At 45.8% G+C, this 15,387-nt stretch overlaps 1 protein-coding gene across 3 annotated transcripts in view; it reads right to left on the bottom strand.

The window, feature by feature from the left end:
• The window catches only part of krt222 (keratin 222), a 29,657-nt gene extending 19,500 nt beyond the window's left edge, over window positions 1–10,157 (bottom strand). For 2 of the 3 annotated variants that reach the window (XR_014611018.1, XM_084156851.1), the window contains exons 1-5: window positions 9,978–10,157; window positions 7,734–7,984; window positions 7,237–7,441; window positions 4,593–4,675; window positions 2,542–2,695 (exon numbers count right to left, since the gene is read on the bottom strand). Coding sequence is in view for 1 of the 3 variants with exons in the window: in XM_084156851.1 (XP_084012977.1) it covers window positions 2,542–2,695; window positions 4,593–4,675; window positions 7,237–7,434 (435 nt within the window). In the remaining 2 variants the exon portion in view is untranslated. The remainder of the gene's footprint in view (window positions 1–2,541; window positions 2,696–4,592; window positions 4,676–7,236; window positions 7,442–7,733; window positions 7,985–9,977) is intronic. The other variant, XR_014611019.1, reaches the window with a different exon arrangement.
• Between the last annotated feature and the right edge of the window lie 5,230 nt (window positions 10,158–15,387).

Below are 15,387 nucleotides of genomic sequence, written 5' to 3'. Positions count from 1 at the left end.
TTCGCACCAAAGTACATTCATCTCTAGGAGACAGAAGGCGTCTCCTTCCTGAGCGGTATGACGGCTGCGTGGTCCCATGGTGTTTATACTTGCATACTATTGTTTATACAGATGAACGTGGTACCTTCAGGCGTTTGGAAATTGCTCCCAAGGATGAACCAGACTTGTGGAGGTCTACAAATTTTTTTTATGAGGTCTTGGCTGATTTCTTTTGATTTTCCCATGATGTCAAACAAAGAGGCACTGAGTTTGAAGGTAGGCCTTGAAATACAGTGGGGGAAAAAAGTATTTAGTCAGCCACCAATTGTGCAAGTTCTCCCACTTAAAAAGATGAGAGAGGCCTGTAATTTTCATCATTGGTACACGTCAACTATGACAGACAAATTGAGAAAAAAAAATCCAGAAAATCACATTGTAGGATTTTTTATGAATTTATTTGCAAATTATGGTGGAAAATAAGTATTTGGTCATCTACAAACAAGCAAGATTTCTGGCTCTCACAGACCTGTAACTTCTTCTTTAAGAGGCTCCTCTGTCCTCCACTCGTTACCTGTATTAATGGCACCTGTTTGAACTTGTTATCAGTATAAAAGACACCTGTCCACAACCTCAAACAGTCAGACTCCAATCTCCACTATGGCCAAGACCAAAGAGCTGTCAAAGGACACCAGAAACAAAATTATAGACCTGTACCAGGCTGGGAAGACTGAATCTGCAATAGGTAAGCAGCTTGGTTTGAAGAAATCAACTGTGGGAGCAATTATTAGGAAACGGAAAACATACAAGACCACTGATAAACTCCCTCGATCTTGGGCTCCACGCAAGATCTCACCCCGTGGGGTCAAAATGATCACAAGAACGGTGAGCAAAAATCCCAGAACCACACGGGGGGACCTAGTGAATGACCTGAAGAGAGCTGGGACCAAAGTAACAAAGCCTACCATCAGTAACACACTACGCCGCCAGGGACTCAAATCCTGCAGTGCCAGATGTGTCCCCCTGCTTAAGCCAGTACATGTCCAGGCCCGTCTGAAGTTTGCTAGAGTGCATTTGGATGATCCAGAAGAGGATTGGGAGAATGTCATATGGTCAGATGAAACCAAAATAGGACTTTATGGTAAAAACTCAACTCATCGTGTTTGGAGGACAAAGAATGCTGAGTTGCATCCAAAGAACACCATACCTACTGTGAAGCATGGGGGTGGAAACATCATGCTTTGGGGCTGTTTTTCTGCAAAGGGACCAGGACGACTGATCCGTGTAAAGGAAAGAATGAATGGGGCCATGTATCGTGAGATTTTTAGTAAAAACCTCCTTCCATCAGCAAGGGCATTGAAGATGAAACGTGGCTGGGTCTTTCAGCATGACAATGATCCCAAACACATCGCCCGGGCAACGAAGGAGTGGCTTCGTAAGAAGCATTTCAAGGTCCTGGAGTGGCCTAGCCAGTCTCCAGATCTCAACCCCATAGAAAATCTTTGGAGGGAGTTGAAAGTCTGTGTTGCCCTGCGACAGCCCCAAAACATCACTGCTCTAGAGGAGATCTGCATGGAGGAATGGGCCAAAATACCAGCAACAGTGTGTGAAAACCTTGTGAAGACTTACAGAAAACGTTTGACCTGTGTCATTGCCAACAAAGGGTATATAACAAAGTATTGAGAAACTTTTGTTATTGACCAAATACTTATTTTCCACCATAATTTGCAAATAAATTCATAAAAAATCCTACAATGTGATTTTCTGGATTTTTTTTCTCATTTCGTCTGTCATAGTTGACGTGTACCTATGATGAAAATTACAGGCCTCTCTCATCTTTTGAAGTGGGAGAACTTGCACAATTGGTGGCTGACTAAATACTTTTTTCCCCCACTGTACATCCACAGGTACACCTCCAATTGACTCAAATTATGTCAATTAGCCTATCAGAAGCTTCTAAAGCAATTTTCTGGAATTTCCCAAGCTGTTTAAAGGCACAGTCAACTTGATGTATGTAAACTTCTGACCCACTGGAATTGTGATACAGTGAATTATAAGTTAAATAATCTGTCTGTAAACAATTGTTGGAAAAATTACTTGTGTCATGCACAAAGTAGCTGTACTAACCGACTTGCCAAAACTATAGTTTGTTAACAAGACATTTGTGGAGTGGTTGAAAAACGAGTTTTAATGACTCCAACCTAAGTGTATGTAAACTTCCGACTTCAACTGTATGTGTTGGATTCATGTCTCCAACTTGAGTTGAAGAAGTTGAATAATTGGATTAAGCCAGTGGCGCAGTTGGAACTATCCAAGCGGTAGATACATCTCCTTTAAATGTTGATGTTTTGTTGCGTTGTCAACCAAACACAATTCAAATATTACTTTTACAGTAAATAGCCTAATGTTAAGGTTATCTTACAAACTAATGTAACATTCAACCTTAAAATGAGTAACACATCCTTGGCTACATTTATTCAATGGATGTCTTTACTTAACGAATGCAGGTGTACGCAACCGTACAGACCCTTGCATGTGCACACACACACTTGCACAAGACCGTACCATATAGTCCTGGTGCATGTCCTGCAGCTCTGTCATGGAGTGGTGTAGCTCCGCATCCAGCTGCACGTTGGTATGCTCCACCCTCATCTTGTTCTCCCTCAGCAGAGCCACCTGTTGCTCCAGACACTTGGTCTGCCTCTCTTCCACCTCACATCTATGACAGGACACACAACACATCTCATCATATCAACTGGGTTGTGTTCATTAGAGCACTCAATGGAAAACGTTTAGAAACGTTTTGAAATGGGAGAACAAAACAATTTGTGTTTCTTACTGGACAGGTAGTCTCTGTTTCCATGTTTCAACTGGTGATATTGACTTGTAATTAGCTTTGACCACAGTGGTCTATGCAAAGCAGCTATAGGCCTACACTTTACCAAGAGGTGGTGTTGGTTACATAGAAAATGTTTTTCAATGTAGGGCTACTGAATGTACCCGACTCTGGGTAAACTAGTCAGGGTACTCTACATGGGTGGTGAAACAGCTACACATACTGTGCATGTAAGTAAACACTGTGACACAGTATATGGAAATGTTACAGCCGCACATCCATTGTATCTAAGCAGGTGCGTAGACCTTTCCTGCAGTCAATTACCAAAAGCACCCTCTTTGGCCTCATGGCTGAAATGTTATTAATATTTTTCTTAATTTCATAATTAATGAAGTTGGGTTTTTTTTACCGACGAAAATCCAGTGTTTCTATGTCGAACGGTTTTGTTATATTTCAGTCTTCTGTGATGCATATAAAGTGTAATAGTGGGATGCAAGCTCAAAATGGAATACATTTCAACTCTATATCTGACATGGTACAGGTGTTTTCTTTTTTTAAAGCCCTTAACCATGTGTGTGAGGTGTATACTTTTGTTTCAAAGTAGATTTGTTTAAGACTACCAAGAATCACTCTGTGTGACCCTGATTTAGCCCACTGCAAAAGGTTTTAAGATATACAAGTGTTTTCAGGTAAAGGTACATAGACTGCACACTGCAATCTATGCTCCCATGTGTTTTAGTGAGCCTTACGTCTTCATCAGATCTGACCTAATCACGTAAAAGTCCTTATCTCACAATGGGAGAAAAAAATCTTGCAACAGTCATTCAGTAGTTGCAATAGTCCTCACTTCCCGAAAGATGCTAAAGTCACAGACATCAAATCAAAGTTTTTTGGACGCGTACACAGCTTAGCAGATGTTATAGCGGATGCAGCGAAATGCTTATGTTACTAGCTCCTAACAATGCAGTAAAATGTCAACAAGTACATATAATATAATAATAACAAATAAATAATAACAAATACAATATAAACCTTGTGACACAGTGATGCAGACAACATTGTGACAGTGACCCAGGTAAGGCCAGCAGGACACAGTATATAAATAGAGGAGATGTGTATTCATAGCTCATAGCTGCCTGCATGTTGTTGCCCTCCCTTGCCCTTCAGGGGTTAATGGATCTCTGTCTGCGTCCCAAATGGCACCCTATTCCCTATTTAGTGCACTACTTTTGACCACACTCCGATGGGCCCTGGTCAAAAGTGGTGCACTAAATAAGAATTAGGGTGCCGTTTGGGATGCAGCGTCTCTGGCAGTAGCAGAGGGGCCGGTGTGTCACTCTGCATCAATACAGATGGGAAAGTGCCGACGAGGCACAACGCAGCCGGGTTGCGATTTGTATGCAGGTTGTTGAACCGGAGTGGGAACGAGCCGAGCTATAACAAAGCGTGGACTGTACTGCTGCTACAGTAGAGAAGTGATTATAAAGTCTCGCTGCAGGGGGAAATAAAATATCTGATTGTTATTCAAGAGGTGCATTTAAAGTGCATTTAAAAGTGATATAATCTGAAATCGGTCGTTAGGTATTGTACTAACAGTAGGAGTAGGATTTGATGGATTTTAGCCCTTAAAATAAGATGTTTACAGAAGGCATTCACAACTGCTATGGTATATCTGTGTTTCTTTAGATATGATGAAAATAAATACTATGAGGCTATGTGTTACTGTATTAGTGGATGGCCCTCCATAGGCCTAACCTAGTGTGTCCCAAACACTACTGACCTGGCCTGGATGGTAGAAGCCTTGGACTTCATGTGGTCAGACTGCAGCGCCAGCTCAGCATTCTCCATCAGCAGTTTACCAACCTACAGAACCAAAACACAGTCAACACACGCAAGACAAAATAACAAGGAAGTGAATAAGATGTGACGAGAAGCATGCAAAACATGAACGTTTTCAGAATGTGTTCAATCTTGTTGATCCATGTAATGTAATTGGTCCAATAGGTAGGAAAACCCAATAAAACATGAAATCACATACAACTACACCTCAGTACACTGGAAGTTCACATTGACAGGTGCTGCATCAAATGGGGTCTTTCTCAAAATGTGAAAACGTGGGTGAGGCTTATCAAAATAGAACAACTGTAATAAAGGTTTCGCTTCCTTGTATTACACTAGCCTCGGCTCATACTGTATGGCATGATAATGACCAATAGAAGAGTTGGCTACAGCACATGGAGCATGGGACAAGGCTAATGCACTAGCACAAGCATAAAATAGAAGCCTTTGAAAGTTCATCAAAGAAAGGAAGTTGGAACAGAGGTAGTTTTGCGGGCCAATGTAAGTTAGAGGTAGTTTTGCGAGCCAATGCTAACTTCCAGTCATTGCTAGCATTGGCACTGGAAACCACCTCTGACGTCCTTCATACTGGACACAGTGACATAACAATGGTATCCACGATTCCATCTGACTCTGGGGAAGTAGATAAAGGGCCTCATTGCCAAAATCCCGAAGTATCTCTTTAATCAATTTATACAAGCCAGTTGGAACTACTCTTTGTTTTGTGAGAATAAGATAACTTGAGGTTGATCCATTTCACATCCATTTAAAAGACTGCATGATAATATTCTGCCTGTTCATGCTTGTCAGATTGCCACCAGCTCAGAGAGTCAGTTTTATTACATGATGATCCCACAATTTGGGTTCATTAAGACAAGGCCTGAAGCAGTTGTGGCACAGATATTAAATCCAAAGAGCCTCTCCCAGTAATTCTAGTGTTTAACCTGATAAACCATTTATTGTTGGCTTTAACTGCAATGTAAGTACATGAAACTTGAACTAACGTTATCCAAAATCCCTTGCATCTTTGATATTCAAATTTTTACTGTACAAGCTAGGGCCATTTTGAGCAAACAGAGTTTCAATGTTGACTCTTCCTTTGCCAATCACAATTCACAATGCTTACTCAAGGCCAACACACCCATTTCGAAGGAAATCTAGGAATAACTTGGACTATTGTGTGGTATTTGCTTACAGAACCGCCTCAAAGATTATGATCATATTTTAATTGTTTTTAATTATATCCTTTCCATTATCTTAGCTCTTCCAGTTATTCATCTCTGACTGTGTTGATTTATAGCCCTGTGAGAGTACAAACCAGATATCAGCACTTTGTTTTCTTCCAAAAGGGCACGTCTCCAACTGAACATTAACTGATTGATTTCAAATAAAATCACATCAAATCGTATTTGTCACATGCTTCGTAAACAACAGGTGTAGACTAACAGTGAAATGCTTACTTACAGGCCCTTCCCAACAATGCAGAGAGAAAAAAAGAAAAACTAGAAAAAAAACTAGAAAAATAATAATGAAGAATAAATACACAATGAGTAATGATAACTTGGCTATATACACGAGGTTCCAGTATTCCTTATTATGGATCGTTATTCAATGCTTTTAAATAGAATGAGGGTGGCACCTGGTCTTGACACTTAAACCCACAACAATAACACTAGTCTAGGACTGAAACCGGACTTGAAGAAGATGCACATAACAAAAATAATTGTTACTATAAATAATGGATTCATGTCAAAGGAAGATTTGAAGAATGTTATCAGTTATGCGTATGTCAAGCAACACTCTCACTGAAAGTAAAATTGAGCATAAAAGTCAACCGTCCCTTTGGCTTCAATACTAATAGGTCAGATCTAGGTGGTTTCTTCGCCTTTGTCTCCATTCACATCCAGAGACCATCAATCAAGGACTGGTTGCAAAACCTCCAATCAGCTCATGCGAGCGAGCTGACGATTACAGCAGCCTGTGTTAATGGTCTACTAGGGCAACGGCATTTAAATCAATAAAAGGATCCGCATTCTTGAGTGTGACATTGGAATGATGGCTCGTTTCCAAATGTCATGACATAGAGTGTGACACTACTTCTCATCCTCTGTAATAGTGGACGTTGTCTTGGTATGAACCACTTTGTGATATGTCAGTTTTAATTTGACTGCTATTAAGTGTAATCATCACCAGGACTGAAAATGGTTAATAACTGGTTTGTTCAGCCAATGCTGTGTCTGTCTCAAAGCCAAAACCCTGCTAGCATGAAAACATATTTGAAGTAAAGATGCTTTGTACGCTATTTTCAGAGACATTTTGTCTGCTTTGGTCAACTATGGTTAAAAATGATATGGATAATATACAGTACAATGGGCAAGTTAGATTCTAAAAGTCAGTCCTACTTGCTACGGTATGGCCACAACACACTAGCTCAATCAAATCAAGGCATTACAGTACCTCAGCATAATCACTGGCAAACAAATGGACTGTCAGTGGACATAACAAAAACCATGTTTTGAATGAGTTGGGGTCCCTCAGGGCTCAATGTTTGGACCAATTAAAAAGGGAATAGATGCTAGTCTCACCTGGAAATGGAGCTCTTCCACAGTCCTCTCCTGCTGGGTCGATTCCTGGGGGTGCGGGGCATTCCTCAGGCCCCAGTCTGCTATCTGGTCCTCCAGACGCCGGTTGTCCTCTTGCAGCTTGTTTACCTGCTCCAGGAAGCCTTTCAGACGGCTGTTGAGGCCCTGCATGGTCCACCGAGAGTCCTGCAGAAAATCCATGGTGCCCCTACACAGTGGACACCCAAAAAACGCACACAGACGCCTCTCAGGGGTGCTATCAAACACTTACAGCCACGCCAACTCAGGAGAGTGTCCGATACAAAGTGTCAACCCAAACGTACAGTAAACACTTATGCCATCCAAAAACTCTTTCACTACTATTGCAGCATGCGTCCACACCACAGCCACTTCTACCCACTTGCAACCCTGGCAGGTGGCACCCTGCCTGCCACCGATACTGATGAGATTACGGACTCATGAGGTGTTTACTGGGTAAATATTTACCCAGCAATACTCACCTGTGAGGCAACGTGGCGTACCTCTCTCTCTCTCTCTCTCTCTCTCTCTCTGTGTCTCTGTCTCTCTCTCCAGGCTAGGCAGCACCGTGTGTTGGCAGTGGTAAGGCAACTACCAGTCCCAGTAGTCCCTGGTCACTGCAGCGAGCTGGTCCTGATCCTCCCCTCCCAGACGGAGCTGGACCACATTATTCTCCACTGCTTCAACAACTTTCACTTTCCCACTGGGTCCCAGGTCAGAGATGGTCCCCTGTCTGTGACAGATCAGATAGGAATGGTAGGGTTAGCGCTAGTCTCGCTATCGCTCTCGCACCAACTATGTGTCAGCTGTCATTGAGTCAGCCATGACAGGGCCAGTGGTACTGTCCCTGTTCTTTCCACCCCTAACACAGCCTGCAGCAGTGCTGTAGGGGTGAATGCTGGGGTAAAGCAAAGCACTCACTCGCTGGACACACTGCTGCTTACATCATTAGCGCTCTGAGGCTCTTTGTGCTCTCTGATCCAGGATTACTGAGCCCTGTGTGGAGGGAAGGTTCAGGCACACACTGCGACAACCCTCTCTGTTTGCGTGTGTGTCTGTGTTTGTGTGTGTTTGCGTACGTGTGTGTTTGTTTGCACACCTGTGTATCTTCTAATATTACACTTTATTAATTAATAATGAGAAACTAATGTCTATCCACTGACTCATCAGATCAACATCCTGTAATAAACATTGAACTTTGTGCTGTGTCACATGGGTTGCTCAAATCCTCCCTTGACCACCACTACCCTCTCATTGGCCTGTGTTGTGAGTGAGTGTGTGTGTGTGTTTGTGTGTATGTGTGTGTGTTTGTGTGTGTATGTGTGCATGCATGTGTGTTGTGTGTATGTGTGTGCATGCGTGTGTGTGTGTGTTTGCGTGTGTGTGTGTGTGTGTGTGTGTGTGTGTGTGTGTGTTTGTCTGGGGGAGCAAGTGAGATCATTTCCCAGACATTCTCGCAAGTCACAACTTTTTCCTCCTCTTGAAGTTGACAACAATGTTATACTTGTATAAGAGTTATCAAATGTGTGTTGATTCGTCATGGCAATCATCAACCTTTCTTTCAATGTTTCACTGACTTTTCTTATGACTTTACCTTAAGTAACGTGAGGGTGTCATTTCCATTGTCAATTAATCTAACTTAGATCTTAGACATTTTGGCACTAGAACATAAGTCATAACAATACAACCTTTAAGTCAGCTGAGGTAATATGATAAGACGTGTGGTTAAGGTAGTTAAGGTGTGGGTGCAGCATCTAAAGAAGCCGGTGAACGTCTGACGGAAAATGACGCACTAAAACATAGAATCTAAGCCGCTCTGACAGGGTGTTTTGAATGTGAGTCAAGGTAACACAACTCATAGTCTCTCTCTCTCTTGGAGTAGGCACTTTCAAGTCCTTTCCAGTCCTTTACACTCTCAATCTACCTCATTATGTGATAAAGGCATCTGTGGGATTTACTTGTTGGATCAATAAAGGATTTCTCTTCCTTTCTGTGTAAACAGCCGCGCCTGCATTTGACCATTCACAGACAGGATCTAGGGATCATTAATATGAGGTCACACTTAAACCTGCTACAAACACTGTGTCTGTCTACATTTACATTTTAGTCATTTAGCAGACGCTCTTATCCAGAGCGACTTACAGTTAGTGAGTGCATACATTTTAATTTTTTTATACTGGAATCGAACCCACAACCCTGGCATTACAAATGCCATGCTCTGCCAACTGAGCTACATCCCTGCCGGCCATTCACTCCCCTATCCTGGGCCAATTGTGCGCCGCCCCATGGGTCTCCCGGTCGCGGCCGGCTACGACAGAGCCTGGATTCGAACCAGGATCTCTAGTGGCACAGCTAGCACTGCAATGCAGTGCCTTAGACCACTGTGCCACTCGGGAGACTCTATAGTACAATTATCACCATGGAAACACTTTATGAACAAAAAGCAGAGTGGTTAAAGAGACCGTTGAACGTTCTCTCACTGAACTGTTTCCCTCAGAGGTTGCCAGAGCTGTGGTTTCGGCTTTGGGCCATAACAAGCGCGTACTATTAGAGAGAGTCATACAGTCTATTCGGACAGGGACAGAGAGAGAGGTGAGAAAGGTTAGACCCACACATCCACCAGACAAAAATGTGAAACCAGGTGAGACCTAACAAGCATGTCAAAGGGAAACGAAAACTAGAGCAGGTGGAAGCTAGCGGCCACACAGGGCTGTTAGGGCTCTTACCATCACACATGCCCACGCAGAGCTGGCCCTCAGCCTCGCCTATCCCTCTGGTATAGAGGGCGTTGATGGTTTGATGGTTATGATGAGGGCGGTTGATAGTGCTGTCGTTAACGAGATGAAAACAATTCGGTGTAGCAAGCTCTTCTGTGCGCCTGGGAGAACCGATCTCAAAATGTGAGTGAATGCGCACGGGGAATGCGGCCTAGCCTGTTCCAGTCACTGACGTGTGTTGCTCCCACAAGCCGAGGAAGCAGTTTCGTCTCACGACATTCGGAGGGAACGTTGAGGCACGCAATTAACTGAGGGCATTAGGCAGGCAGGGAGTGACTCATTGGTCTACATCTATGAAGCTAATAACCAGAGGAAAACCCATTAAAAAAAGGTGTCAGGTCAGGTGGTTATCAACTGAAATGGTCAAGTCGATGCAACCGATTGCAATATCATAAGGAACAACTAATCTTCTGTGTGATAAAATACATATCTTGATGGGTCGAACCCTGATAATGGTGTTACGCTCCACAGAGAGCAAGAATTAGTAAACAAGTAAAAACCTGATAGAGGTCAGGTGTTGATCTTGACAGTGCTACTGAAGACCTCTAGTTCAGACTCCTTAACCCGTTGCCCCTCTTAAAGTACATTAATTCCTCTATATGTTTTCTACAGCAAAAGAGCAATTCTGACAGCTGACATTTTTTTAACCTATTCCTTTAGGCATTGAAGCTTTATTAAAGTAACAGTGGGACCTGCAGGTATCTGTCACGGTTTCGGCCGAGGCTGCTCCTTCTCCTTGTTCGGGCAGGCTTCGGCGGTCGTCGTCTCCGGAGTACTAGCTGCCACCGTTCTATGTTTCTATGTTTGATTGGTTTTGTCTGTTTGTTACACCTGTTCATTGTTAAGTGTTCATTATGCGTCCTATTTAGTTATCTTGTGTTTGGTCAGGTGTTGTGTGTAATTGTTCGATGTCACGTGTAGTAGTTGGTTCGCTGTTCTGTGCTCTCTGTATTTCGTTTTGTTTGAGAGAGTCCTGCACGTTGTGCGCATTTACTTTGGTTCTTACCAGTGTGCGTATGTTTCGCCTGTGGCCTGTTGCCGTGTTTGGCTTGTATTTTCGGACTTCACTAAAGACATCTGTTTCGAATCTCTGTGTGTCCTGCATGTGATTCCACATTACCTCTACACTCAACCCTGACAGTATCATTTCAAACACACTGTAGCACACAGTACTGTGTTAACGCCAAGAGGGTTTTGTCGGAGAATGATGTCATTATGTAAGCCTCTGAGACTAGAGCCCTGATTTGTAGGGTTATTATGGTATCAATTACAAACCAGTTGAAAGGATTAACTGCAGTTAAACTCTTTAGCATTATCTCAGTAACTGGTCGTGTTTTGGCTTCCGCATACCTGACATGCCATTGTAAACCAGTAAACCATTATTATACTGTTGAAGATGGTCTGGGACATACAATTTACATTTACAATACTTCATAATCACACTTTGTAAGAATAGTGGTAATAATGTCTGTCTGGGCCAAATTCCTAACCTGGTCTAGCATACTATCATGGCCACCTAATTATCCCCAGCTTCTAAATGGCTCATTTAAAACCTGTCTACTTCCTCCTGCAATGCTCCACATGTCTCTGCTGTTAAATAAGTTGCTGTTATAGCTCACTTTCTAAGCTACACCACATTGTGAAAATGGATGTCTTTCGAACTGGTAATGAATTTTCAGGAAAACTGACTGGGTCCTGGTTAGAAAACATCAGTTTTGTTCACTTCGTGGGCCACAAACCTTTGTGAACTAACTTGTGTGAACTTTTAATCTTAATTCATCATGAACCATGGAGCTTCAGTCACTTAGTCAATAAGTCAGTAGAGAGTTCAAAAGGCTAGAGTAAGGCCTATCCATTGGGCCTTTCTCTCCTGTCACTAAGGGAGTGTGCAGGGGTGTTACGTTTTAGACCACCTGCATGGAGAGACACCCCTTAAATCCTACACCCTTTCACGACTTCCTCTGAAGCTTGTTCGGGCAGGCTTCGGCGTTCGTCGTCACCGGCCTTCTAGCCACTGCCGCTCCTCATCTCATCATTCCATTTGTTTTGTCTTGTTTATTACACACACCTGGTTCATATCCCCTCATCAGTACCTGTATAAGTGTTCCCTCTGCCCCCTTGTCTTTGTGTGAGATTGTTTATTGTGGAGGTTATATGAGCTCGGTGGAGCTCCTTGTACTTTGTATCGACATATATACAGAATAAACCTTTATTCTGTGATTTACCCTCCTGCGCCTGACTCCGTCCAAATCACACGCCACAGAATCACACAACCGCCATGGAGTCAGCAGGAGAAGAGCCCATGCCTGGAGTCATGGCACGGGTCCACGAGCATTCTAGGATGCTCACCAGCTTGGGAGAAGCGATGGATCGGGTTCTCCAGGTCGTCCAACGCCTGGAGAGGAGAGGACCCGACCCGTCGGGACCAGCTGAGCGACCGGATCCGGCCACCCACACTCCAGCACCCCGAGGGATTCATCTATCCCGACCGAGGGAGTTTGACGACACGGCTGCCCGCTGCCAGGGATTCCTCCTGCAGCTGGACCTCTACTTCGTGAACTCAGCCCGGCTCTATCGGAGCGGGAGAAGATCTCCGCCCTCGTCACCTGCCTCTCGGGGCAGCCTTCGACCACCCGCCCGAAGGACGAGAGGCTGGCGAGCGTCTGGTCCAACAGAGGCAGGGGACGAGGACCGCACAGGACTTCGCCCTGGAGTTTCGGACCCTAGCGGCTGGGTCCGGGGGGAACGAGAGGGCCATGATCGACAGATTCCGGTGCAGCCTGCGAGAGGACGTCTGAAGGGAGCTAGCCTGCCGGGATGCCATGTTAACCTTCGACCAGCTGGTGGACATGGCCATCCGGTTGGACAACCTGCTGGCTGCTAGAGGACGTCCTGGGAGTGGCCTGCCCGTTTAACCCCCCCCCCCCCCCCCCCAACTCGGAGTCCGTGCCGATGGAACTGGGTGGGGCAGCGATCCGGGAGAACGGAGGAGGACAGCTTCAGTGTCACTCTTGTGGCAGAAGAGGACATTATACTGCGCGCTGTCGTCAGGGTTCTCCCGGGTCTGGAGGCGGCAGGCAGGACACTCTCGCATCACCCCAGGTAGAGCAAACCCACACTCGGTCAGAGCCCTCTGCTGCACACTGCACCATACACGTCACCTTCCCTGACTCCCCCCGTAGTTTCCCAGTGTAAAGCGCTGGTTGATTCAGGCGCAGCTGGGAACTTTATGGACAGGTCCTTAGCTCTAAGTCTAGGTATTCCTTTGGTTCCCCTATCCACTCCACTGCCCATCAAAGCACTTGACAGTCGACCATTAGGGTCAGGGTTCGTTAGGGAAGTTACAGCACCAGTCACGATGGTTACCCAAAGGACCCATAGAGAGCACGTCACATTATTTATTATTTTGTCCCCCAATTTCCCTGTTGTGTTGGGTCTTCCCTGGTTAGCACTACACAACCCCACCTTTTCATGGCCACAGAGGGTTCTCACGGGGTGGTCGCGAGAGTGTCAGGGTAGGTGCCTAGCTGTTTCCGTTGGTGCAACCACGGTGGAAAGTCCAGACACTTCCTCCACCGTGCGCATCCCCCCTGAATACCTCGATTTGGCGCACGTGTTTTCCCAAACGCAGGTGACCAAATTACCACCTCATCGGGGCAGGGGGGATTTCGCAATAAACCTACGAGTAGACGCTGTGCCTCCCAGGAGTCATTTATATCCCCTGTCGCAGGCTGAAACGGAGGCGATGGAGACATACATCTCCGAGTCCCTGCGTCAGGGGTTCATACGTCCTTCCACTTCACCCGCCTCCTCTAGTTTATTTTTTGTGAAGAAGAAAGACGGAGGTCTGCGACCGTGCATTGATTATCGAGCATTGAACAAGGGAACAATACGTTATAGTTATCCTCTGCCCCTCATCCCATCTGTGATCGAGTCAATGCATGGGGCGCGCTTTTTCACAAAATTAGATCTCCGGAGTGCGTGTAACCTGGTGCGTGTCCGAGAGGGGGACGAATGGAAGACACCATTCAGCACAACCACGGGGCATTACGAATACCTGGTGATGACGTACGGTTTGATGAATGCTCCATCCGTTTTCCAGTCCTTTGTGAACGAGGTGTTTCGGGACATGCTTGGTCATGGTGTAGTGGTCTACATTGATGACATTCTGGTGTACTCCGCTACGCGCGCCGAGCATGTGTCCCCTGGTTCGCAAAGTGCTGGGCCGACTGTTGGAAAATTACCTTTATGCCAAGGCAGAGAAGTGTCTGTTTTTCCAGCAGTCCGACTCCTTCCTCGGATACTGCATTACCACCTCAGGTGTGGAGATGGAGGGAGATCGCATTTCAGCCGTGCGTAATTGGCCGACTCTAACCACGGTAAAGGAGGTGCAGCGCTTTATTGGCTTTGCCAACTACTATTGGAGGTTTATCCAGGGCTTTGGCAAGGTCGCAGCTCCAATCACATATCTGTTGAAGGGTGGGCCGTCCCGGCTCCGCTGGTTTGCTGAGGCTGACAGGGCCTTCAGTAACCTGAGGGTTCTGTTCACCTCAGCCCCGGCACTGGCCCATCCCGATCCATCACTTCCATTCGTAGTGGAGGTGGATATGTCCGAGATAGGGATAGGCGCTGTCCTATCTCAACGCTCGGGCAAGCCACCCAAGCTCCGCCCCTGTGCCTTCTTCTCCAAGAAGCTCAGCCCGGCGGAGCAGAACTACGACGTTGGTGATCGGGAGCTGCTGGCTGTTGTCAGAGCCCTGACAGTGTGGAGGCGAAACACCCTTTCCTCGTCTGGACGGACCACCGTAACCTGGAGTACATCCAGGCAGCGAAGAGGCTGAATCCTCGTCAGGCCAGGTGGGCCCTATTCTTCACCTGGTTTGAATTTACTCTGTCATACATCCCGGGTACGAAGAACGTGAAGGCAGACGCGCTGTCACGACTGTACGACACAGAGGAGAGGCCCATAGACAACACCCCCATACTCCCGGCCTCCTGCATTGTGGTGCCGGTAGTATGGGCGATGGACACGGACATAGAGCGGGCGGTACGCAAGGAGCCATCTCCACCTCAGTGTCCAGCTGGGCTGCAGTACGTGCCGTCTCTTGTCCGTGACCGTCTGATCTATTGGGCCCACACATCTCCCTCCCGCCTGACCGGAAAGTACTGGTGGCCTACCTTGGCTAAGGACATGAGGGTGTATGTCTCCTCCTTCTCGGTGTGCGCCCAGAGTAAGGCACCTCCCAGCGGGTAAGTTACAGCCCTTACCAGTTCCACAACGGCCATGGTCCCAGCTGTGTATTGACTCAGGCCGGTGGTGGCTGGTCCGCTCCAGGAGTCTGAGTCCCTCGATGTCGAG

This window comes from Coregonus lavaretus (genome assembly GCF_964263955.1).
Source record: "Coregonus lavaretus genome assembly, chromosome: 40".
NCBI classification, from domain to species: domain Eukaryota; kingdom Metazoa; phylum Chordata; class Actinopteri; order Salmoniformes; family Salmonidae; genus Coregonus; species Coregonus lavaretus.
Note: the sequence above shows the minus strand (reverse complement) of the source record. Positions and strands in the feature narration are given on the sequence as shown.